Source organism: Aotus nancymaae, unplaced genomic scaffold, assembly GCF_030222135.1.
Source record: "Aotus nancymaae isolate 86718 unplaced genomic scaffold, 86718_ANA_hifiasm-v0.15.2.pri h1tg000014l, whole genome shotgun sequence".
NCBI lineage: Eukaryota > Metazoa > Chordata > Mammalia > Primates > Aotidae > Aotus > Aotus nancymaae.
This window is the reverse complement of record NW_026988425.1, coordinates 50251035-50278162: the sequence shown is the minus strand read 5'-3', so window position 1 is coordinate 50278162 and position 27128 is coordinate 50251035. Positions and strand designations below refer to the sequence as shown.

General features: G+C 42.2%; 1 protein-coding gene and 1 non-coding gene across 3 annotated transcripts in view; one reads left to right on the top strand and one right to left on the bottom strand.

The window, feature by feature from the left end:
- ANKRD55 (ankyrin repeat domain 55) overlaps positions 1 to 21424 on the top strand; it is a 133917-nt gene extending 112493 nt beyond the window's left edge. Inside the window, exons 8-11 of one of the 2 annotated variants that reach the window (XM_064375989.1) lie at positions 936 to 1103; positions 7974 to 8638; positions 18444 to 18536; positions 20776 to 21424. In XM_064375989.1, coding sequence (XP_064232059.1) covers positions 936 to 1103; positions 7974 to 8638; positions 18444 to 18536; positions 20776 to 20897 — 1048 coding nt within the window. In that variant the 3' untranslated portion in view covers positions 20898 to 21424. The remainder of the gene's footprint in view (positions 1 to 935; positions 1104 to 7973; positions 8639 to 18443; positions 18537 to 20775) is intronic. The other variant, XM_064375988.1, reaches the window with a different exon arrangement.
- A 4720-nt stretch (positions 21425 to 26144) lies between these two features.
- LOC135274912 (U4 spliceosomal RNA) lies at positions 26145 to 26285 on the bottom strand. The gene has a single exon (XR_010342657.1). It is a non-coding gene; the product is annotated as a U4 spliceosomal RNA (small nuclear RNA).
- Between the last annotated feature and the right edge of the window lie 843 nt (positions 26286 to 27128).

Below are 27128 nucleotides of genomic sequence, written 5' to 3'. Positions count from 1 at the left end.
GTTTTCGTAAACATATAACCTATAAAAGATCAATGTCAGCCGGGCACGGTGGCTCACACCTAGAATCCCAGCACTTTGGGAGGCCAAAGTGGGCGGATCCCAAGGTTAAGTGTTTGAGACCAGCCTGGCCAACATGGTGAAACCTCATCTCTATTAAAAATACAAAAATTAGCCCAGCATGGTGGTGTGTGCTTGTAGTCCCAGCTACTTGGGAGGCTGAGGCAGGAGGATCGCTTGAACCTGGGAAGCAGAGGTTGCAGTGAGCCGAGATCATGCCACTGCACTGCAACCTGGGCGACACAGTGAGACTCTGTCTCAAAAAAAAAAAAAAATCAATGTCTTCAATATAAAGACCACATACAAATTAGTAAGAAAAACACTTATGCTTTAATAGAAAATGACAAAGGGCATTAATCATTTCAATCAAGAAACTCAAATGGCATATAAACCTAAATTTCAAAAGTTCAGCCTTACTATAAATTAAATATAAAAGAAAACAACAGTGAAGCATCATTTTGCCTACCAAATGGACAAAGATTTCTAAAGTTAGTGACAATACTCAATATTAGAGAAGGAGGAAAACACAGCTGGTAGGAGGACAAGTTGACTCAATCTTCCTGGAAGGCAGTTTGGCACTATGTATAAAGAGCCTCAAAACTCTTCATACCCTTTGACCCACTACTTCCTCTTCTAGGAAATTCTCAGAAAGGTCAGAGAGTGCAGAAGGCAGGGAATACTTAGAGCTAGAGGAGAGGTCCCTCCACATGTCCACCATCCTCCCTTGGCCCCATTTAACATGTACTATTTCTATGCTGTAAATAGCAACAAAATTTTCCCTACCTCAACCTGACTTTGAGCAGGAGCTGTTGCCATCTAAGTAACCTGAACCATTCACATGCTCAGACACTTGTGCTTTTTTCACATGGCCCCTCCAGGACACCTCTGCACTGGGCTGCAGCTGCAGGGAAGGCCGAATGTGTCCAGTCGCTGCTGGAGCTGGGAATGGACAGCAACCTGCGGGACATCAACGAGAGCACGCCCTTAGCCTATGCCCTGTACTGCGGTCACACAGAGTGTGTCAAACTCCTCTCCCAAGAGAGCAGGTGAGTACACCAGGAGCCACTTATTTTCTTATTCTTCTCAAATATTTATAAAATTGAATGAAATGTTTTAAATTGCCAAGGTGCACACCAATGATGATATTATTATAATTTTATAATATTAATGTTACCTAATATTAAAGACATTAAATGATTATATAATTAATGTTTCCCATTATCTAACACAGAATGAAGTATTTTTGGAGCAAAATGATAGTAGTGAGCTCTAATCCATCAGCCTAACATTCACTGAACTTGAGTCTCTTCTTTCCTTTGATCTCTTTCCTCTTCTCCTTTTGGCACATCCTCTAAATCCCCCTGTTGCCTAATTTGGTGAGTCTCAAACTTTTGTTCTCGGGACTCTTTTACACTCTCAAAAATTATTAAGGGCCCCCAAATAATTTTTGTTTATAAGAGTCAGACTCATCAATATGTATGGCATTAGAAATTAAAATTGAGAGGTCAGGCACGGTGGCTCACACCTATAATCCCAGCACTTTGGGAGGCTGAGTTAGGTGGATAATTTGAGGTCAGGAGTTCAAGACCAGCATGACCAACATGGTGAAACCCTGTCTCTACTAAAAATACAAAAATTAGTCAGGCATGATTGTGGGTGCCTGTAATCCCAGCTACTTGGGAGGCTGAGGCAGGAGAATCGCCTGAACCCAGGAGACGGAGGCTGCAGTGAGCCAAGATCATGCTATTGCACTCCAACCTGGGCGACAGAGCAAGACACCATCTCAAAAAAAAAAAAAAAGAAAAAGAAATTAAAACCGAGAAATTTTTAATAAAATATGTATTGTTATTCATTTAAATTAATAATAAACATTACATTTACATATGAACATAAATGCCATATTTTTAATTAAAAATTAAAGTGTTTTATTTACTATTTCTATTTCCCAAAACAAAAACATTGTCATGACAAGAGCAGCGTTGTTTTACGTTTTTGGCAAAGCTCTTTGATAGCTTCATACAAGCTTAATAGAATACAGCTGGGGACTGGGCACGGTGGCTCACACCTGTAATCCTACTGCTTTGGGAGGTTGAGGCGAGTGGATCACCTGAAGTCAGGAGCTCTAGACCAGCCTGGCCAGCATGGTAAAACCTTATCTCTACCAAAAACACAAAAACTATCCAGGTATGGTGGTGGGTGCCTGTAACCCCAGCTACTAGGGAATCTGCAGCAGGAGAATCACTTGATCCCAGGAGGCAGAGGTTGCAGTAAGCCAGGATGGCACCACTGCACTCCAGCCTGGACCACAGAGCAAGACCTGTCTCAAAAAATAAATAAATAAATAAATAGAATAAAGCTGGGTTCCACATCTGCTTTTTGCATTCACTTTGTTGCAATATAATGTGTTGTATTTTTTGGTTTTGGGATTTGCACATTTAGTTATTTTATTTTATTTTATTTTAGAGCCAGAGTCTTACTTGTCACCCAGCTGGTATGCAGCAGCATGATCATGGCTCACTGCAACCTTGAGTTCTTGGGCTCAAATGATCCTCTCACCTCAGCCTCCTGAGTAACTGGGTCTTTAGGCATGTGCCACCATGCCCAGCTGCCCAGCTGGGTTTTCTTGTTTTTTGGTTTTTTGAATTTTTTGTAGAGATGGTCTCACAATGCTACCCAGGCTGGTCTCAAACTCCTGGCCTGAAGCAATTATCCTACCTTAGCCTCTCAAAGTCCTGGGAATAGAAGTGTGAGCCATCACGCCCAGCCACAGTGTCATGTTTTGATTGATGTATATAACAACAATCTGGACTTATATAAATATGTAGTTGGAAAAGGCAGGTGTATCTCAATAGGCTTTTCAGATAATTGTGTGTATCTTTCTTTCTTTCTTTCTTTCTTTCTTTCTTTCTTTCTTTCTTTCTTTCTTTCTTTCTTTCTTTCTTTCTTCTTTCTTTCTTTCTTTTTTTTTTTTTTGAGACGGAGTTTCGCTCTTATTACCCAGGCTGGAGTGCAATGGCACGATCTTGGCTCACCGCAACCTCCGCCTCCTGGGTTCAGGCAATTCTCCTGCCTCAGCCTCCTGAGTAGCTGGGATTACAGACACGCGCCACCATGCCCAGCTAATTTTTTGTATTTTTAGTAGAGAGGGGGTTTCACCATGTTGACCAGGATGGTCTCGATCTCTTGACCTCGTGATCCACCCGCCTCGGCCTCCCAAAGTGCTGTCTTTTTTTTTTTTTAGACAGAGTCTTGCTCTTTCACCAAGCTAGAGTGCAATAACAGGATCTTGGCTCACTGCAACCTCCACCTCCTGGGTTCAAGTGATTCTCCTGCTCAGCATCCTGAGTAGATGGGATTACAGGCGCCGGCCACCATGCCCAGCTAATTTTTGTATTTTTAGTAGAGACGGGTTTTCACCATGTTGTCCAGGCTGGTCACTCCTGACCTCAAGTGATCCGCCCTCCTCGACCTCCCAAAGTGCTGGGACTACAGGCTTGAGCCACCGCACCCTATCATGTATTTTTCTTTGATAAGATATAAAAACTTAACAAGTGGTAGTTTCCTATAGGTTAACTGCAATGTAGATTCTCACCATATCAATGAATTTTTTGTACTCTGTCACATTAGAATACATTACTATATCTTATACTTTAAATGGGTATTATACACATGTGTGATTTTATTAACACCTTGCATTGGTCATGTGGAAAATATTAGTTGACTTAATTATGAAGATCTTCCAAATGAGACATTTCATTATACAATATCAAAAAGTCACATTTGTTAGTATCACCACCAATCTCATTGGAAAAGCTTTATATATTGAGATGCTATCAAGCTTACAGAATGAATATAAGTTTTCTAAAATTCTAATTTTTGCTTAAAAGCTAGACTTTTGTCATTCGCTACAATAACTGTCAATTATTTATCTTGAAATGAAACATTCACTTTATTCATTTTAATATATTTTTATTTTATATATACCTATATAGGTATACACATTTTGATATAAATATACGTAGTGAGATGAGACGGGCACGGTAGCTCATGCCTGTAATCCCCACACTTTGGGAAGCCGCGGCAGGTGGATCACTTGAGCCCTGGAGTTCGAGACCAGTCTAGCCAAGATGACGAAACCCCATCTCTACTAAAAATACCGAAATTAGCCAGGCATGGTGGCGCACACCTGTAAGGCTGAGGCAAAAGAATCGCTTGAACTTGGGAGGCAGAGGTTGCAATGAGCCAAGATCGTGCCACTGCACTCCAGCCTGGGTGACAGAGTGAAACTGTGTCTCAAAAAGAGTAAAATAAATAAATAAAATATGTAACGAAATGATTACTATTTAAGCCAATTAACATATCCCCCATTTCCCATAGTTACTTTTGTGTATGTGTGATAAGAACAACTAAAATCTCTCTTAGCAAATTTCCAATATACAATACAATATACAGTCCCCATGCTCTACTTAGATCTGTAGACTCACTCCTCATACATAACTGCAACTTTTTACCCTTTGACCTACACCTCCCACTCCCCCACTTCACCCTCACTTCTGGTAACCACTGTTTTACTCTCCATATCTGTGTATTTCACTTTATTTATTTTGCAGAAATTTCTGAATACTTAGCTCTACATAACCATAGTTTGTCTGTAAGGCATAAAATGGTGTTCCATGAAAACAGTGTCAGTTCACCCCGAGACTCAAACAATTGCACAGCTGCTTTACCACAAGACAACCATCACTCCTCTGTATATAGCAGAATTGCTTACCAGTGCTTCTTGTTTCGTCAAACAAGTGTACTCAAGTCAATATGTAATCAAATTAATAACTTGTACTGCTAGCCCAGGCTCAGTGGCTCACGCCTGTAATCCCAGCACTTTGGGAGGCCAAGGCGGTCAGATCACAATCAGGAGTTCAAAACCAGTCTGACCAATATGGTGAAAACCCATCTCTACTAAAAATAGAAAAACTTAGCTGGGTGTGGTGGTGAGTGCCTGTAATCCCAGCTACTCGGGAGGCTGAGGCAGGAGAATTGCTTGAACCCAGGAGATGGAGGTTGCAGTGAGCCGAGATCGCACCATTGCACTCCAGCCTGGGTGACAGAACAAGACTCCATCTAAAATAAATAAATAAATAAATAACTTGTACTGCCTAAACGAGGACATTATTATGTTAAATGACTTTTTTCTGCAAGGACATTGTTGCCACTATCGTCCTGATTTGTACTGAGGCAGCCACCATTTTACCCACCACCTCTGTTGCACCATCGATTCGAGACAGCACAGTGAAAAATACTAACAACATTGTGGTGTTATTATGAATACAGCTTAATGCCATGAAACCCTGAAAGAGTCGGGGGTCCCTCTCCAAGGGTTCAGTGGACCCCATTTTGAGACCCAGTGGCCTGAGAGAGATCCAAGATGGCTGATCACTAGCAGCTCGGGCACATAGCTCCCAGTGAAAGCGCAGAGAACGAGAGGACGCCACACTTTCAGACGAATATTTGTAGCTCACGGGCCAGGAGATTCCCAGCGGAGGAGCTCCACGGGTCGCCAGAGCGACTCTTGTGGCCGGCGCGGCGGTTTTGCTGGCACCTTAAAGCGGCAGTTCTTGGTGCAGAGTCCGGAGATTCCCGGGCAGAAAGGCACCATCAACCTTAACACCGCTGTCTTGGCCGGCGCAGTGGATTGCTCAGATTTCGGCGCTGGGAATCAAAAAGTTGGACATCCGCTCAGAGACCTAGTTAGAAAGTCAGTAATTACAAAGACGACAGATGGATAAATATATAATCAAGGGAAGAAAGCAGCCTAAAAAGGCAGAGAATACTCAAAATCAGAATGCCTCTCCCTCTACAGGGGATCGCAATTCCTCATTAGTAACGGAACAAGGCTTAATGGAGAACGAGTGTGTTCCAATAACAGAGACCCAGTGGCCTAAAGCACACACTGTAACAGGAGGAGGAGATGGTTTACATAAGATGCTGGAAGAGCATCAGTTTACACGGGGACATATTCTGTATAGGGAAACTTGAATATCAGAGATGCCCTAGGGATCTCTCTGGTGGTATGAGGAGCCTAGAATTCAATATTTCAAAAAGTCCATTGGCAGGTGAAAGAATAAAGATAAGACTACATCATGGGAATAACGACTCAAAGGATGCACTGTGTCACCTGTAGAGAAAGTATTCGCTATATGCATTCAAAATTAGTGATGATGTTTTTCAAACTGCAGATTGCAATATCTCACTCCAAAAAGTAATGTTGCAATCTGACTCTTAGGGGCACACACATGGGTCAGGTTTCATCGTTAATTCATACCGCAGAAAGCATTTAGTCAATTGGGGCCTCAGAAGAGAATCACACAGAATTTTCCAAGGAACACAAACAGAATAGTGCCTCAGGGAACCTCTCGACAACTGCTGGCCTTTTTCCTTTATAATTTGCCTGCACATTGGGCATTGCTCTCTTTCTTCTGTGACCACACCTGACCATGGTGATGCGCTCTTCCTCTCCTCTTGCTGGAGCCCAAACTAAAGCTGCTTTCCTCGCTTTCCTTTTTTTTTAAATTTTAATAGAGACAGGATCCCGCTATGTTGCCCAGACTGGTCTCGAACTCCTGACCTCAAGTGATCCCCCGACCTTGGCATCCCAAAGTGCTAGGATTACAGATGTGAGCCACCACACCTGTCCTTTAGCATACTTTTTTTTTTTTTTTTGAGATGGAGTCTAACACTGTCGCCCAGGCTAGAGTGCAATGATGTAATCTCGGTTCACTGCAACCTCCACCTCCCGGGTTCAAGCAATTCTCCTGGCTCAGCCTACCGAATAGCTGGGATTACAGCCTCCTGAATAGCTGGGATTACATACCCAGCTGATTTTTTGTGTTTTTAGTAGAAACAGGGTTTCACTATGTTGGCCAGGCTGGTCTCGAACTCCTGACCTCGTGATCTGCCTGCCTCGGGCTCCCAAAGTGCAGGGATTACAGGTGCGAGCCACTGACCCCGGCCTAGCATACTTTTTAAAAAAGTACTTTCAAAAGGAAAGTTTTAGTTCAAAATGGGGAGGGGGTCCCTGAGGGAGATAATGTCAGCAGGTCAGCACTAGGTCCAGGTTTTCTTTTTTTTTTTTCAAGGTGGAGTCTCACTCTATCGCCCAGACTGGAGTATAGTGGTGTGATCTTGATTCATTGCAACCTCTGCCTCCCAAGTTCAAGCAACTCTTCTGCCTTAGCCTCCCAAGTAGCTGGGACTACAAGTGTGCACCACCATGCCTGGCTAATTTTTGTATTTTCAGTAGAGATGGGTTTTCACCATGTTGACCAGACTGGTTTCGAACTCCTGACCTCGTGATCCGCCTGCCTTGACCTCCCAAAGAACTGGGATTACAGGCGTGAGCCACCGCCGCAGGCCAGGTCCAGGTTTTCTAGGATCTCTTTCAGAGAAAGCCTAAAACCATACTCTCCCCACCTCAGCAACCTTCTCCATCTTTCTGCTCATTGAAGCCTGATCTCAAATTCTTAGGTTTCATCTCTGACTTAAAGCTTGTGCTCCTACTGACTGTCCTTGAGATGTGAGAGCAACACTTTCAGCTAATTTTTAGTTTAGTTAAGGCTTTGTTGAAAACAGATGATCTGGGTGTAAATTTTATAAGGATATCCCTTGAAGGAGCAAGAAAAATCTAAGAAATATCCTCCTTGAGCAAAGACTAACCATAGTAAAGAGCATCTTCTGGACAGGATTGCCAGGGATACTGTGAGTTCTTCACACCGCCTTTAACTTGAGAAGGCTTTGGGGGTATCTAGGAGGGACCTCAGAAAACCCCATGGAGCATATGGAATAGGGGACCGGTATTTCGGTGAGTGATATCTCTACTTCCTGTCCTCACACGCCATCCCTGCTCTTTTACATTCGCATAGAATAGAGCCTACTCGACCCCCTCCCTCCCAGAGCAGTCGGCCCCAGAAGAAGGAGGGACGGTTCAACGTGCTCAACCAAATATTCTGCAAAAACAAGAAAGAAGAGCAGAGAGCCCATCAGAGGGATCCCAGCAGGGACCAATACAGACAGGAGGACACCTCGGAAGTCAATGACATCATCACCACCTTTGATAGCATCGTGGGTACCAACTGCCAAGAACAGCCTGGTGATCAGGTGGCTATGGTTGAATTTAAGAAGAAACCCTCAGAAAATTCAAAATATCTCTTACCAGAAAAGAAACCACTGGCCCACAAGGGGCTTCCACCGATCAGAACACAGAGTCTCCCACCCATCACCCTGGGCAATAACTTCCTAACGGCCTCCCATGGGGCCACTTCTCATGCAGGGCTAAGCTCTGGTCCTCATCATACGGCCCAGCGATCTCAGAAAAGTCGAAGTGAGCAGGATTTATTAAATAACAGAACTGGCTGCCAGATGTTACTAGATAACCCCTGGAGGAATGATTCTAATCAGGTATTTTCCTACAAAGTTTGGACTGTGTCTTCTTCTGATAAGCTGCTGGACAGATTGCTCAGTGTCCGGCCTGGTCACCAGGAGGCCTCTGTGCCAGCCCATCTTCGTCATCTACATAATCCGTCATCAGGTAATGTCCTTGATTTCATCTTCATTCTCAGCAGGCTCTGCACAGGAACTGTCCCATACAGTACCAGGCTAGGAACTGGAGTGACAATAGCCTAGAAGACAGGGTGGGAATAAATTGAGTGATTAGAGCCACCTTTTCTTCCAAAGTGCACTGGATTTGAGATTTCTGGGCTGTGAGAACTTTCTGCTTCTCCCCTCTTCAAGTAATTGTCAAGTAAAAATATGTGCCTTCTCATCTTCCCAGCAAACATGTGTGGTGTCTTCCAGATTGGAGCAAGAATATTACTGTTTCCACTAGCAAGGATTCTTAACTAGGGGTGTGTGGCAAAATCACCTATGAGGAGTTTGTTTGTGTGATTGTTTTTAAATCAGGCATTCAATCTCCACCCCAGACCTACTGAACCAAAATCTTGGTGAGGGAACAGGGAAAATGGCCATGCTTTGTGTGGACACATGTAGAAAGGTTTGCACATTTACGGGTTAGGTCTCAACACATACCAACAGGTTCTCCCTCTTGCCTCTTCCCCAGCTATCCAGTGCCCCTCATCTAAAGCTAAATGTCAAAAAAAAAAAAAAAATCTGCATCTTTTTTTATTCTTCCACAGATATTTTACACACATATGTCTCCGTTTTTAGATATGAAATATGTACATATTCCACATTTTAAATGTATCACACTAAAGAATTTATTTATTTATTTGAGGCAGGGTGGCACTCTGTCACCCAGGTTAGAGTGCAGTGGCACAATCATGGCTCACTACAGCCTCAGTCTCCCAGGTTCAAGTGATCCCCCGCCTCAGCCTCCCGAGTAGCTAGGACTACAGGTGCGCTCCACCACACCTGGCTCTTTTTTTTTTTTTTTTTTTTGTGGTAGACATAGAGTTTTACTATATTTCCCAGGCTGGTGGTAAACTCCTGGCCTCAAGCAACCCTCTGTTCTCAGTCTCCCAAAGTGCTGAGATACAGGCATGAACCACCATGCCAAGCCTAAGAATTTATATTTTTATACAAACAAATATATATGTATCTATTCCCCACCTTATAAATAAATTTATCAAACTAAAAAATTTATTTTTATTTTTTAAATGGTCCACAGGCTGGGTTCAGTGACTCACACTTGTAATCTCAGAACTTTGAAGGGTTGAGGTGGGGGTCAGTGTAGTGAGATCCCTATCTCTATGGGAAAAAAAAATAAGGAAAGATCCATAGCGGATTTTTTGAACCATTGTTCAGAAGTAGAGTCTGCAAAACAGCTTCCGAAACCTGTTCGGTACCATAGTACCTTGGTTTGTTCTTAAGTGAATAAATTGTGAATATTTTTAAATTATGAAATTTTATATAAAAATCTAGAATTCTAGCTTTTCTCGAAAAACCAGAAAATCTGGCAACACTAAACCCAGATTCCCACATGGCAGCAATTGGCTGGATCTGAGTAACCACTGTCCACTTGGACACCACTGTCCGCAATTCAGTTCAGTCCACGCCACTCTACTGTCTCTCCATGAAGTGTTAGGCCTTACAAACATCTTTCAGGCCAGGCATAGTGGCTCACACCTGTAATCCCAGCACTTTGGGAAGCCAAGGTGGGTAGATCACGAGGTCAGGAGTTCGAGACCAGCCTGGCCAACATGGTGGAACCCCCATCTCTACTAAAAATACAAAAACTAGCTGGGCATAGTGGCAGTTGCCTGTAATCCCAGCTACTTGGCAGGCTGAGGCAGGAAAATCGTTTGAACCCGGGAGGCGGAGGTTGCAGTGAGCCAAGATCATGCCCAGCCTGGGCAACAAAGCAAGACCCCATCTCAAAAAAAATAAAATAAAATAAACATCTTTCAGTTGTTGTTTTTCCTACAGTAGGATTAAGAGAAGAAAAAATTTATTTCTTGAACTCATTTTTCTCTGAGAGTAGAAAAATGAAAGACCAAGAGAGCAAGGTGTTTTTAAAAAAGTAGAAAAGAGTCATATATTTTTTAGGATGAGAACATTCCTTTGTGTTTAATATGCAATGTGAAGCTGACTTTCTTCACCCTTCGACATGGATCCAGTGCTTGAAGCCTCTGAGGTAGAATATGGCTCCCTTGCACATATTTCTATACATATTTAGGCACAGGATAAATATGGATAAGCACATTAAGGCGTTTCCTGATGTCTGAGAAAAACTCCATTGAATATTTTGCTTCCACCACAAAACACTGGCGCGCTTGGCTGGTGGCATGGGTAGTGTTTGCATTTTTCTGCAGAAGGATCAGGAAGGGAACACAGTGGTGTGCCACCTTTTGACACTTCAGGGCCTCAACCCATCCTGTTTTCCAGAGTTAGGCTTGTCCCGGCCAAACTAATGCCTTCTGTTTTGAAAATCATGTGAAAATCTGAAAGTCTTGTTCTTTTTCCATTCCAAAGACAGCCTTGGACTGTCTCTTTTATATCAGCTTCCTGTAAAAGAAACCCAAAGTCACAGGGGCTTGAACAACATAGAAGTGTATTGCTATCACGGCCAGGTGCGGTGGCTCATGCTTGCAATGGCAGCACTTTGAGAGATGGATCGCCTGAGCTCAGTCAGGAGTTAAAGACCAGCCTGAGCAACATGGCAAAGCTTCATCTCTACAAAAAATACAAAAAAATATTATCCAGGAGTAGTGGTGGATGCCTGTGGTCCCACTACTTGGGGGTCCGAGGTGGGAGGATCACTTGAACCTGAGAAGCAGAGGTTGCAGTGAGCCAAGGGCACACCACTGCACCCTAGACTGGGCGACAAAATAAGGCCCTGTCTCAAAAAAAAAAAAAATTTATAGTTATCACATGAAAGAAGTCTGAAGTAGGCAGTTCCCAGACATTTGGTAGCTCCATGATCACAAGCAACATATGCTCTTTCCCTCTATGCGCCCCACCACCTAACCTGTGGCTTCTTTCCTCAAGGGGCTGGTGGAGCAGGAGGAAGGAAGTAGAGAAGGGGAAAAATGCATGTCCCCCATGTGAATCAGCTCCCAATAAGAAGTCATCTGGGCCAGGTGCCGTGGCTCACTCCTGTCATCTCAACACTTTGGGAGGCCTAAGTGGGTGGATCACAAGGTCAAGAGATCAAGACCATCCTGGTCAAAATGGTGAAACTCCGTCTCAACTTAAAATACAAAAATTAGCCGAGCGTGGTGATGCGTACTTGTTATCCCAGCTACTCGGGAGGCTGAGGCAGAAGAATCGCTTGAACCTAGGAGGCAGAGGTTGCAGTGACCTGAGATTGTGCCACTACACTCCAGCCTGGGCGAGAGAGTGAGACTCCATCTCAAAAAAGAAAAAAAATGTGAGCCACTGAGCCTGGCCTGAGAGGGATTCTAAAGCCATTCCAGGCTGGCTTCAAATTCTGGCTCTGCCACTTACTTTCTGTTACTTAAAGTCTCTGAGCCTTTGTTTCCTCGTCTAAAAAATGGGAGAAAATACCTAACTCACAGGGCTGACAGTAGTTGTTAAGATTAAATGAGTTGATAGGTGTAATGTACTTAAAACAGTGACTTGCACATAATACTGTATATGTACACACACACATTTGTTTTTTGATTTTTGATACGGAGTCTCACACTGTCGCCCAGGCTGGAGTGCAGTGGCACCATCTCGGCTTACTGAAACCTCTGCCTCCCAAGTTCAAGCAATTCTCCTGCCTCCGCCTCCCAAGTAGCTGGCATTACAGGCGCCCACCACCACGCCCAGCTAATTTTTGTATTTTTGGTAAAGACGGGGTTTCACCGTGTTGTCCAGGATGGTCTCCATCTCCTGACCTTGTGATCTGCCCATCTCAACCTCCCAAAGTGCTGGGATTACAGGCGTGAGCCACCACACCCAGCCTTATTTGATTTTTTTTACTGTGCGTCAGTCCCTATGTTAAGCACTACACTGTACAGACAAGCTAGAGTGACCTTGGTTTTAAAGATGACATGTAAGTCAGTGTTCCAGTCCACTGCCTGTCTTCTCCCTCCTGCTCCACTTTATCCCAGAGAAGTACACTTCCCAGCCTCCTTCGCCAACTGGCTTCCGGGTAGTAGAGCAGGAGAAAGAGGGAAATCAGTAGTTCCGCTGTGTTCCTGTCTCCTTCGGCATCTGCAGGAGGCTGCATTTCCTCCCAGCTCCCTCCACACAGCCCCTCACTCTGTGATGCTGGCTCCCACCAGCTCCTGGACCTTGGTAACTCCAGCTCCTCCCATCATCCCTCCAGCCTAGCAGAGGCTGCATCTTTCTACCATAGGTAATCTCTGGACTGTCCTTTCACCCTATCATCTGTTTGGCTTCTCAGTTTTCCCATCACCAATATTTCTCTATGAAATTCCCTTTGTTTGAAAGACCTAGAGAGGTCTCTATTTTCTTGGATAAACCCCAACTGATAAAGCAGAAATGTCATATGCCTGGGCCACAGTCTCCTTACACCGTGGGTACAGGAGCTGGGACCATTTTGTTTCATGGGGACCCATTTACATGGCTAGAAAAACTAAATGATTTGCTCCAAGTCCTTGTTTGTTTGTTTGTTTGTTTTGTTTTGTTTTTTCTTTTTGTTAAGAGATGGGGTCTCGCTATGCTGCCAGGCTGGAGTGCAGTGGCTATTCACAGGCGCGATCCCACTACTGATCAGCATGGAAGTTTTGACCTGCTCCATTTCCGACCTGGGCCAGTTCACCCCTCCTTAGGCAACCTGGTGATCCCCTGCTCCCAGGAGGTCACCATATTGATGCTGAACTTAGTGCGGACACCCAATCTGCATAGCGCACTACAGCCCAGAACTCCTGTGTGCAAGTGATCCTCCCACCTCAGCCTCCTGAGTAGCTGGTACTACAGGCACAGGCCACCGCGCCTGGCTGCTCCAAGTCTTATAGCTATTAGTCATATATTCAGAACTTGAACCCAGACCTAAATAGGAAGATATCACCATGGCAATGTGTTTCTCTCTTTAATGCTTAAAGTCCAGATTGTTGATATGCTTACCAGTTCTCTACAATATAATTTTTAATAGATGACATTGTCCCCCCCAATATAAAAAGCTTTCCTAGCCTTATGAATTTTATTTTTGTGAACTTTTTTTTTTCCTAGATGGAGTCTTACTCTATTGCTCAGGCTGGAGTGCAGTGGCCTGATCTCGGCTCACTGCAACTTCTCTCTTCTGGGTTCAGCAATTCTCCTGCCTCAGCCTCCCGAGTAGCTGGGATTACAGGTGCCGCCACCATACCTGGCTAATTTGTTTTTGTATTTTTGGTAGAGATGGGGTTTCACCATATTGGCCAGGCTGGTATCAAACTCTTGACCTCGTGATCTGCCCACCTTGGCCTCCCAAAGAGCTGGGATTACAGGTGTGAGCCCCTGTGCCCACCCGTTTTTGTGAACATTTTTAACAATAGTTGTTTTGAGATCACTGAGGTTTCTACACTACACCAAAGTGGGTTTTGTCGTCGTCATGGTTAGTCTAGGAGAGTTGAAACTTAGATTTCTACGTTGAGCTCTCAATATTTCATGTGAAAGTTCAATGTGGCAAAGCAATTGGATAAATCATCCCGCTATCCCACTGACTTGAACTTGGAGTGTCCCTTTATCTTTGGATTTCCTCCTTTCCTGCCCTGGGTTTGGTAGAAATAATATGGGTTAGCAGTGCTGCTGTTAAAATTCCGGGCAGCCACTATCTAACGCTTACATCAGCAGCCCTGAACATTTAGCTGTAATGATTATTGCTTAACATTTATTGAGACCTGTCAGGAGCTGGATGCAGCCAGATGGGGGATGAAGCACTTATCCTAGAGAGTTGGAATTTGGAGCACATCAGCTTAATTCATTGCAGGCAGCTTTCACAGAAAATGGAACAGAAAGCTCTGTGGTGTTGTCTGCTAGCCTGGTTATTTATAAGCCATCACAAGAAAAGAAAAAAAAAGAGTGCACTTTTTTTTCTCCCTCAAAAGACAGCTTTCTTCTCTAGAATTTTTTAGACTATCTCAGCAACAATGCAGTCTTCTGGCTGGTTAGGTCTGATCCTGTGACCCATCCCCGCTCCATGTCTAAACCCATCAGAGGTTTTGCATCTCTTCAGGACAAAGGCCAGGATTCTAAACTGGGCAAGCAAAGCCCTCAGGGCATGGTCAGGCCTCAACTTCCCATTCTCAGCTTCTGCACCGCCCATTTCAAATCCCCATGCCTGCCTCTTCAACAGTTCCTTGAATAAGTCTCAGTTTCTTGACAATTTCATACCTTTTCATTCTATGACATCTTGGCCCTTATTGTTATTTTGGGTTCTGTCCGCTGTGTGCTTGACAGATTCCCACAATCTTTTAAGAACCAGCTCGGGCCGGGAGTAGTGGCTCACGCTTGTAATCTCAGCACTTTGGGAGGCCGAGGCGGGCGGATCACCTGAGGTCAGGAGTTTAAGACCAGTCTGGCCAACATGGTGAAACCCTGTCTTTAAAAAAAAAAGAACCAGCTCAAAACTTACCTTCTATAATATGTGATGGTAACCCTGATCTCTGTAGGAGATATGGCTCTTTCTTAGGACTCTAATAAGAATAGCTCCACCTGGCCAGGCACGGTAGCTCAGACCTGTAATCCCAACACTTTGGGAGGCCAAGACAGGTGGATCACCTAAGGTCAGGAGTTCAAGACCAGCCTGGCCTGGTAAAACCCCATCTCTACTAAAAATATAAAAATTAGCCTGGCATGGTGGTGCATGCCTGCAGTCCCAATTGCTCAGGAGGCTGAGGCAGGAGAATTGCTGGAACCTGGGAGGTGGAGATTGCAGTAAGCCAAGATCGAGACACTGCACTCCAGCCTAGGCAACAGAGCAAAACTCTGTCTCCAAAAAAAAAAAAAAGGAAAGAAAGAATAGCTCCAACTTGCTGACCTACACACTTCTTCACTTTCCACACATTGCAAAAGAAATTTTATCCTCATTTTATAATTGAAGAAATTGGGGCAGAGAAGTTAGCTCATCTGCCCAATGTCATAGAGCTAGCTAGGAAGTGGCAGAGGAGATATTGGAACAAGGTCTATGGGATTCAAGAAAACCTCAACTTCTCTGGACCATTCCTTTCGCTGCAATGCCCTCACAAACGCTATCACAGCACTATTCATGGAGCTTCAAAACCACATTACTTGTCTCTCCTCCTGCGTCAATTGCAATCCCCTTCTGAATGCCTTGCCTTCTCTCCTCTTTGTACTCTAGGGTCTGGAATATAATGAGTGCTCAATGGATGACTGCTGAATTATCTATTTATTATTATCGTTGTTATTATTAATCCTGCAGTCACCTCTGGTTCCATCATGTCACTGTGAAAACATTTCCTGTCCTTTTTTCCTAGGACAGTGGTCCTTGACCCTGTCCCCAAAGCTGGACACTCCCTGGAGTTGCCTGCAACACAAGACGGCTTTGGGCTATGCACGGCTCCATCCTGTTTCTGAAAACTGATCAAAATGCCAACACAGAATCTCTGAGTCACTGCTGCAGCCCTTCTCTGCCCACTTCTCCCTTCTGCTTAGAGGAGGCAAAATAATACAAGTTATAGGGTCAGCCCTATAGGGTTGAAAACTAGGCTCTGTCCCTTCCTAGCATATGGCTTGAGCACTTTTAGAACTTCTCCAAGTCACAGGGTCCTCATTTGTAAAATGAGGATAATAGAATCTGTCTCACAAGAAAAAGTGATTGTCAGAATTAAATAAGATCGTGCCTATAGCATTTAGCCCTATTCCTGAAAAAAGTTAGTACTCCATAAACATAACTCATAATCATCATTATCTCATTATTGGTTTTACAGATTTCTGCTCAAGTGTTCATGGATAGTTAAGCTATTTGCTAATATAAATTTTAATGTAATTCTACACAGGAATGTTTTCTCTGTAAATAATGGCTCCTAAAGTTATTTGACATTCAGTGTTCAAAAAGACAAAATATAATAACAAACTATCCCCCAGGGAGACTGTATATTCTGTTCAGTCTTCATCCACTAATATTTCTGAGGTGGCTGCTTCTGCACAGACCACCCACCATAAGATTCACTTAAGCAGATGGAAGGTGGATCTTGGCTAATGCTTTTGTTTTTTTCTTTTTTTTCTTATGTTATTTGGCTCAAACAGAAGACCCTTAAACTCTAGAAGCATTGCTATAGCAATTCTGGTTCTTTCTTACTAGACTGATAGGCAAAAGATTAAATAATCTTTTTTTGGTAAGATCTATTGAGTACTTTATAAGCTAAATGCTTTACTCTTGTTCTCCAATTTAATTCTCATGACAAGTGGAAAAGGCATACAATTATTTTCACCATTTTGTGTATGAAAAAAAATTGAGGTGTTGAGAGATTATACTACTTGCCCAAGGTCTTACAACTAAAAAGTGGGAAAGCTGGGAATGAAGCCTAATCCTGTTTGACCCCAGAGGCCCAACCAAGCTCCTATTCATGGCACCATCTAGTCAATTTTCAAACGGATTTAAATCACATTTGTGTGTTCCCTTCTTTTTTGGGATATCAAACATCCATCTCTTTTTTTTTTTTTTTTTTTTAAATAGATGGAGTCTTGCTCTGTCACCAGGCTGGAGTGCAGTGGCACAATCTTGGTTCACTGTAACCTTCACCTCCCAGGTTCAAGTGATTCCTCTTCCTCAGCCTCCTGAGTAGCTGGGACTCAGCTAATTTTTTGTATTTTAGTAGACACGGGGTTTCACCATGTTGGCCAGGATGGTCTCAATCTCTTGACCTCGTGATCCGCCCACCTCAGCCTCCCAAAGTGCTGGGATTACAGGCATGAGCCACCGCGCCTGGCTACATCAATCTCGTAAAGTCAGTAGTACATTGATGAATGTTTAACAGCTGGCTCTCCAGGAGAAAAATTTGTGCTTGCTGATTTTTCACAGTGTAAATATATCCACCATGGCTGATTTCAAGACACTAGTGTGATGTCAAACAGTTCACGAAATTTCTGAAGATGTAACCATCAGATCTCAAGAGCTGGCTCACATGATCCACGCATACATCATTGCTTTCTGTCCAAGTTAGAGAATAGATTTCCCAAGTGCTTCCTTCTACCCCGTTCCGTCTTCCAGGTCAATGATTCTCCATCTTGGCTGCACATTTGAATCAGCTGGGAGCTGATAAACATCTGACACCACACCCCACCTCCAGACATTCTGATCTAATAATCTAGGATGTGGCTAGGACAGCAGTATTTTTTCTGATTTCTTAGATAATTCCTGTGTGCAGCCAGGATTGAGAAACACTCCGTCTCTACTAAAAATACAAAATAAAAAAAATTAGCCAGGCATGATGGCAGGTGCCTGTAATCCCAGCTACTTGGGAGGCTGAGGTGAGAGAATTGCTTGAATCCAGGAGGCAGAAGTTGCAGTGAGCCAAAATCACTCCATTGCACTCCAGCCTGGGCGACAGTGCAAGACTCTGTCTCAAAAAAACAAAAAAGAAAAGAAAAAGAAAATAGTCTACTCATCACCTACTCATTTCATCAAAGATTTGATAAACATATGATAAAATATGCCATATCTATATATTTTTTTAACTTTAACTTTTATGGGGTAAGTAACCAACTGTGCTTCTTTATAAAATTTTATTTAAACTAGTTCATGCAAGAAATGATTTCTAGTACCTTCTTCTATCATTTAAACAGCGACTGGTATATATATAACAGAAATGCAATAAAGTGTAGCCATTATTGTTTTCATTGTTATTGTTACCACCTTAAATTTAGTGATCTGTAAGAACTTTGATGATTCTCCTATCCATTGCATTTTGTAATTTGCACTTGGTTGAGACTCAAGTGATTGATGCAAATATGTTTATCTTCAGGACAAAATTTTCAGCATCTTTCCCCAAACAGACACAAAATCGGGGACCTTCCTTTCACTCGGAACAACCTAGCTCCCCTACCAGATCAAAAATGTAAGTATTATGAACCTTCCGCAGCTTCCTTTGCAAGTGTTAACACATCCAGATGCAACTAAATGTTATTTCAATTTACTTTCATTTTTCTTTTCTTTTTATTTTTGTTTGTTTGTTTGTTTTTTGGAGACAGAGTCTCACTCTGTTGCCCAGGCTAGAGTGCAATGGCACAATCTTGGCTCACAGCAATCTCTACCCCCCGGGTTCAAGCAATTCTCCTGCCTCAGCCTCCCAAGTAGCTGGAATTACAGGCACCCGCCACCATGACCGGCTAATTTTTATATATATTTTTAGTAGAGACAGGGTTTTGCCATGTTGGCCAGGCTGGTTTCAAGCTCCTGACCTCAAGTGATATGCCTGCCTCAGCCTTCCAGAGTGCTGGCATTACAGGCATGCCACCACGCCTGGCCCTACTTTCATTTTTCAAGGGAACATCAAGTGCCAACACTTATAATTACAGGAAAACAGAGATCATCTTTAAAGCTTTTTTTAAATGCTTATTTTTTTAAAAAAAGAATATTCCCTCTCTTCAGGAATTTTTGTGTTTGAACTATTGAAATAATAACCATTTATTTTGATAGGTATTATTTAATGTCTTTAAGAAGGTGCTTTAAAAGTTATCTCTTAAGAACGGCCTCCTGACGTCAGTTTCCTTACTATACTGGACAGATAGAAATGTATATCATTTCTGTACTCACGGTCCAGGCATTCCTAAGCAGAAAAAAAAAATTCTGTTCATCAGGATTACTTTTGGTATTATTGATTTATTTTGTAATATTTCATACAAAAAAAACTCTCCTAATATAAAATATTAAGATACTCTGTTGGGCCAGTGATCTTCAAACTTGAGTGTGCCTAAGTATTACCTGGGGTGTTTGTTATGAAGTAGATTCCTGGGTCCCCCACCCAGAGATTCTGAGTTTGAATATTCTCATATCTATACTCTGAAGCATAATAATAATAAAACTGAAGCAAGTTTTATTATTCCCATTATAGAGCCAGGAACAAAACTACAGGACACTGAGTTTACTGCCTCATGAAATAAACAATACATACTGGATTCTAATTTCTTTTCTTTTTTTCTTCCAATTGCACCCCACCTCATTTACACACACACACACACACACACACAGCCCCTCCACATCCTCTTAAGTGCAGGTTAAATGATTTAGGAGCTGTCCTATTTCAGACAAGTTTCTCAAACTTTCTGTACTTTAGTTTCCTCACTGTCTATAACAATAGTGCCATCCTAATAAGATTTATGGGAGCACTAAATGAGATAACATAGGTAAAACACTTGGCACACTGTTTGCACAGAGTACACATCCAGTATGTCTTTCTCCCCCAGGCTAGGAGTTGAAGGAGACAACCAAGAGCTCTCGAACTCTTTAGGTAAAAACAATGAACTATAGGGTCTAAATACAAGTCTATCTTTTGGCAGATAAGAAAACTAAAGGTAGAGGGATACGTCCAAGGTCACACAGAGAGTTAGTGCGGAAGCCAAGACCTCTTCCTTGACAGATCAGTTCCTCTACCCTTTACAGATTTGTGTAAAGTGAACATTTTGGATGGTGTTAATTGTAACATTGAGTGAAATTCAAGCTCGAATCTGTCTTTAAGCCACAAAAACTTCTAGTTAAGGAAAGAGTCACTCAGTCTTGAATCCTGATGTGGCTTGGAGAAGCCAAAGAGAGGTTTTCTTTGGCAGGTCCCAGGAGCTTTGTTTTTCACAGTTAAGTTTCAGGAGAGAAGGAAAGATAAAGCTCCTTGATCAACTTAGCTCTACAAAAAAAAAAAAAAAAAAAGGAAGGGCACACAGTGCTTTTTCTAAAAGAAACCTAAGAGCCTTTTGAGGTTTGCCTAAAAGCACAGTACAAATGTCTTGGGGCTTCTTTAGAGCCTTGTGAGCAGTTGTTGAACATCAACAGCTACTCCACCCCCAAGGAGGAGCTCTTCCAGGCATGCACAGCCCAGTCATGTTTGATCAAACTTAGTACAGTCCTGTATCAGTCTTAGTACAGTCTTGTATGTATGCATATTTGAAATCCCAGACTTCATGCGGCAAGCCTGAACAGATGTAGATACAAGATATGCATACACAGCTTCCCTCTGCAGTCTAGCTCTCACCAGGACACTTCTTAGAAATGCCTCCACTCCTAAAACACAACACAATTCTCCTGCCGCTTTCCTGTGAGAGAAGCAAATCTTGAAAGTCTCTCATTCTATTCCTTCTCCCCAGTTCTATCTGGAGAACCTCTGCGGACAAACCGAGTGCTTCCTGCTATTCCAAGTCAACGAAGACACAGCACAGCAGCAGAAGAGAGTGAACATTCTACCAACTCCACCAATGATGAAAATTAACTGTGGGCCACTCGCTGCAGAAATGTACATGAATATATATTTTCAACTCTCAAAGGACAAGGTTACTCTAGTTTGTAAGAACAAAGACCAATTTAGTAAGCTGTATTCTATAAGCCATCAGTTTTATAACTTGAAATAATTATTTATTTCAAATAAAGATACTTCCTAAATAAGCACTTAGAATCTTTGGGTGTGCATATAAGTCTGTGAGTTTCTGTGACTTCAACATGCCAAAATTAAAAGAAAAAATATGTTATCGTAGAGAAACAGCTATGTTTGGTTTGCTTTGTGGCATGTGTGCTGTTTTTTGTTATTGTTCTTTGCTTGGTTTTTTTGCTGAATGATTTTATGTTTTGGGGAAAAAAATGTATGCTTTGCTGAATAAAAGCAAAACAGAAAAAAAAAATCACATCCCAGGCATTTTCTTCACATTTATTGTCATTCTACCTTGAACTAATGAAACATATTTAAAAATAAATTCCCGGCTGGGCGTGGTGGCTCACGCCTGTAATCCAGCACTTTGGGAGGCTGAGGCGGGCGGATCACGAGGTCAAGAGATCAAGACCATCCTGGCCAACATGGTGAAACCCCATCTCAAAAAATAAAAAAATAAAAATAAAAAAATAAATTCCCATGATCAGTCACAGTTTGCAGCTTTTAAATGTAAAATCTTCTGCAAAATATTTTTTTAATATTGTCAGTTCCTGGCTACAGCCCAAGTCACTTGACAATGTTTATCTCTCTTCTTTGTTATTTGACTATTTCCATATATCGTCATTTTCAGATATGATTGATTGTGCCAACAGGGAGACGGTCATGTGAGTTGGAAAGATCTACATACTGGCCCAACAGAGTTGAATAGGCAGTTCTCACACATTCCTCAAATACTCTATGTATTTAACTATTTTTCTGTTTCAAAATAATGGCCTCTTGCTTACTCAAGACTTTCACAAACTTAAGACTTAGCAAAGTTTTGAAAGACTCCCACTAACTGCAGATCTTACTAAGATAATTATGTGTTGTTTGGATTGATTTGGGCTAGAGGTCTGTATAAAGTTCAAGGCTTAGCCACATAAGATGATGGCCACTCCATGTTATTTGGGAGCCTAGATGTTATTTTGTAAATATCTCAAGTACCTGTATAACAGTCACCACTTTATATTAGTAGTATTTGTTTAAAGAGGTTAGACTATACCATTAACTAGATGGAAGCTCACCTGGTGCCAAATCACAATCCTTTGGCTTTGCACTTCTAGAACTTTAAACAATGTCTGGCATAAAGTAGGCACACTCTGTCATTTCATTCTTTTCAGGAAGGAAAGAAGTAGAAAGGCAGAGAGGGAGTTGGCAAGGAAAGGGGATGTAGAAAGCAATCATAAAAGATGTCATTAGTCCACGATGTCTTTTCCACAATTATAGTTGTATGAATCAGAGACGGTAAAGGAGAAAGTGAATGGATCAACCTTCCATGCAGGGCAGTGTCTAGAGGGAGAGAAAGTCCTGTTAGCAACAGAAGGGCTCTCAGGACGGAGCTTCTGAAGAATTTTCCTTTTGTGTTGTTTTGTTTTGTTTGTGGGCTGTTCTCATCTTTGAAGAGTCGTTCTTTAAGCATCAACCTGTTCAGTTGTTTGGCATCAGACTGTAAAGTTCAGCTGTGTCACAGGCTACTTCTGAATCAGTGTCCATCCACAAGTAGATACCTGTCCCTCCATAGCCTGCATCAGTCAGGGTAGTCTAGCTTCTACTTTAACAACAAACAACCCCCAGATCTCACTGGCTGACAATTTGTTTCTTATTCACAATACATGTCTCACACCAGCCGGCAGAGTTGGATAATGTAGATCCCATCTCAGTATGTTCTTCTTCGGTGACCAACGCAGAGGAAACGAGAGGTGAGTCTCATTATTTAATCTCACATTTCATTTGCCAAGTCAAATTATGTGGACGTGCCTAACTTCATAGACGTAGAGAAGCGTATTCCTTCCAGGTGTCTGGAAAGAGGAGAATTGGAATCTTTAAAAATTGTCCGAGACTCAACTGTGATTGAAAGGAAAAAAAAAAAGTAAAAATTATCCCAGATTACCATACTAGCCAAAGCTAAGGACTTGAGTGACCATTTAAAGACACCTCTCTAGGCTGGGCTCGGTGACTCATGCCTGTAATCCCAGCACTTTGGGAGGCTGAGGTGGGTGGATCATTTAGGTCAGGAATTCGAGACCAGCCTGGCCAACATGGTGAAACCCTATCTCATCTCTACTAAAAATGCAAAAATTAACAGGGCGTGGTGGCAGGTGCCTATAGTCCCAACTACTTGGGAGGCTGAGGCAGGAGAATCGTTTGAACTCGGGAGGCAGAGGTTGCAGTGAACTGAGATCGCACCACTGCACTCCATCCTGGGCAACAGAGCAAGGCTGTGTCTCAAAAAAATAAAAAATAAAAATAATAAAGACATCTCTCCACTAGATGGATAACTAAGAGGTCAAAATAATTTAAGGAAAAAATTATACAGCTATGGAAAAGCCACCATCCCTAACATCTGCACTGACTTATACACCCATATGCACACAGAATCTTCGGAGTCTTGCTCTGTTACCAGGCTGGAGTACAATGATGCAATCTTGGCTCACTGTAACCTCCGTCTCCTGGGTGCAAGCGATTCTCCTGCCTCAGCCTCCTGAGTAGCTGTGATCACAGGCATGCGCCACCACGCCCAGCTAATTTTTGTATTTTTAGTGGAGACGGGGTTTCACCATGTTGGCTGGAGTAGTCTTGATCTCTTGACCTTATGATCCGCCTGCCTCAGCCTCCCAAAGAGCTGGGATTACAGGCATGAGCCACCACGCCCAGCCAGAATCTTCTAATGTTGGGCCTTTCCATCTAATTTGATTTAGGAATTTGTTGTCAGCCATGAGCAAATATGCTGTTCACCACCATCTCTGTAAATAAAGTAGCTGTCCTTCTGACACCAGGTAAAATTGCTTATTTAGGGTAGATCCATCCTTGGCCAATATTTTACTGATCAAATCAGATGCTAAGTATTTACCAATGAGTGCCTAACTTTCAAAAATTTCAAAGAATTTTTTCTTCTAAAATGCTCTTATTTTACCTTACATTACCCTTTTGTTTTACCTTATAATAGCCTTCATTGCTAAATATACATGACTTATTTACATACATAAAAATCATAACTTTACATACATTATTTCATTTGGATCATTACAGTAACTTATAAGATAGGCCCTGTTACTCCCCAATACAGGCAAGTAATCCAAGGCAGAGAGAGAAATTAAGCAATTTGCCCAAAGTCACACAGCTATATAAGTGGCAGAATAGTGATTAGAAGCGAGATCTCGTAGCTGGGCAAGGTGGCTCACACCTGTAATCCCAGCACCGTGGAATGCCGAGGCGGGAGGATCACCTGAGGTCAGGCGTTCAAGACCAGGCTGGCCAACATGACGAAACCTATCCTCTACTAAAAATACAAAAATTAGCAGGGTATGGTGGCACATGCCTGTAATCCCAGCTACTCAGGAGGCTGAGGCATGCCTGTAATACCAGCTACTCTGGAGGTTGCAGTGAGCCAAGATCATACCATCGCACTCGAGCCTGGGTGACAGAGCAAGATTTCATCTCAAAATAAAAAAAAAGTGAAGTCTCTCTAGTCCCATGGTCCACGTATATAAGCCCCAAACCATCATTTTCCTGCTCCAGAAAAATCATTCAAATTTCATAGTGTGGCATACCCCAGGCAAAGCCTTCTTTCTGAATTTATTCATTGAGCCAGTACATCTATACAGGCAGTTTGTGGAAAGTGCCCACCAACTCAGTACTTTGTGCTAAACCAGTTAGAGTTGTTGGAAGTTAGGGTTGTTAATTTTTTTTTTTTTTTCATTTTTCTTGGTTCCCTTTGGTAATCACCTGGTTTAACATAGGTGTTATTTCTTCCAGTAAGCACTGAATTCCATGTTCTCATCTTCCTGGAATTAAGCCAATATAAATAGATTGCTGTGGCTCCAGCTTATTATCCTTTTCAGCTCTACCAGAGCAGAACTCGGCACTCAATCTCATTTTAGAAAACTCCACCATGGTGAGAAATATGCACATGCGCCTCAACTTGTGATGGAGTTATGTCCCAATAAACCCATTGTAAGCTGAAAATACTGTTGTCAAAATTTTTTTTTTAATTATTTTATTTTTTGGGTCAGGTCTCACTCTGTTACCCAGGCTGGAGTGCAGTGGTGTGATCATGGCTCATTACAGCAACTTCCCAGGCTCCAGTGATTCCCAAACCTCAGCCTCCCAAGTAGGTAGCTGGGACTACAGGTGTGCACTACAACGCCTGGCTACTTTTTTATATTTTTAGTAGAGATGAGGTTTCACCATGTTGCCCAGGCTGGTCTTAAACTCCTAGGCTCAAGCAATCCTCCTTCCTCAGCCTCCCAAAGTGCTGGGATTACAAGCATGAGCCACCATGCATGGTCCAAAAATATATTTAACACACTTTACCTACCAAACATCATAGCTTATCCTAGCCTAACTTTAATGTGCTCAGAACACTTGTAATAGCCTACAGCTGAACAAAATTATCTAACACAAAGCCTACGTTATAACAAAGTGTTGAATATCTCATGTAATTTATTAATACTATACCGAAAGTGAAAAACAGAATGGTTATATGGGTACTCGAAGTACAGTTTCTACTGAATGTGTATTGTTTTCATATCATCGTAAAGTTGAAAAATCGTAAGTTGAATGATCATAAGTGAAGGACCATCTGTAATGCCTTCCAGAAAGACAATCATAACCATTAATTTTACTTTTGCCTCTACTTTTTGAAATTTACAAATGCATATCTCTAAGCACACACATCCCGGCATTTTAAAGGTAATTTTTTGCAAACAACCTTTTGGAATCCCCCGTAGGTTTAAGTGGGGTAACTAAGAAGGAACATATTTTACCTTAGCATAAAATATAATGCCCAAGTCAAGACTTAAATTAATAAAGAAACGTGAGAGCACTTCTCACATGTAGTAGTGAGACTCTCTAATGGTCTCTGAGGGAAAAATAATATTTCAAAATCAGACTATTTTGTTAGAATCACATATTTTCTAGACATTGACAAAGAAATGTAAATACTAATGGATGAAGACCATCAACAAACTGTATATTTCAATAGAAATTATAGTCTTTCTTTTTTTTAATTATTTTTTCTTATTTTTTTTTCTGGTTTTTTTTTTCTATAATCAGTCTCCATAGAGACTGTCAAAAATTGCCAATGCTGACTACATTGCAAGTCATCACAGCAGGATATTGGGAAAAGTTTTCAATTCGCAATGATCACGCCTCAGATAAACCTCACTGGCTACGATACTGCTACTGCGCAAAGCTGAAACTACAGTCTTTCAAAGCAAATGCCTTCCTAGTCTCACCCGTTTCAGTCTAACCCTGGTTTTGTTTTGTTTTGTTTTTTTTGGACAGCTGAATGAGTTCCAAGACATCCCTAGAGGTCAACTCTGAGAAATCAGTTAATCAATCCAGTCAGCATGTCACACCAGCAAATTGTCACTAGAGAGACAAAGGTAGTTTTCACATTGATGTGAGAAAAACAGGAAATAACATGTTGATGATTAAACCCCTAGTAAAATGTTTATTAATGGTGAATGGTAAACCACCTTGCCATTGCTAGTGGTCTACAGACTGGGGAAAATGAGAGCAAAAGAAAGACTCCCAGTTTCCTTCAAAGGATGAAGTACAGTCTAACTGGCTGACATGAAAGATAGGGAACAGAAGGTGGGAGGAGGATGGAGGAGACTGCAATGACCCTGCATGAACAGTGAATCCCAGAACTGAACCCAGATACACACAGATGACCATGAGCAACATCTCTGGTGTGCTGAAAGTGAACCTGGGCCAAAGACAGAACAGTGAATGAAGGTGAAGGAAGGAAATTATCTCCATTGCTTCTATTCATGTGACATAAAAGTACTTCCAAAAGGCTTTTTTTAAATTATTTATTTTTTAAAGAGATGGGTTTTCACCATGTTGGTCAGGCTGGTCTCAAACTCCCAACCTCAGGTGATCCTCCCACCTCAGCCTCCCAAAGTGCTGGGATTACAGGCGTGAGCGACCATGCCTGGCCCAAAAGGTTTTTAAGAGAAGCCAATGGCCGGGCGCGGTGGCTCACGCCTATAATCCCAGCACTTTGGGAGGTCGAGACGGGTGGATCACGAG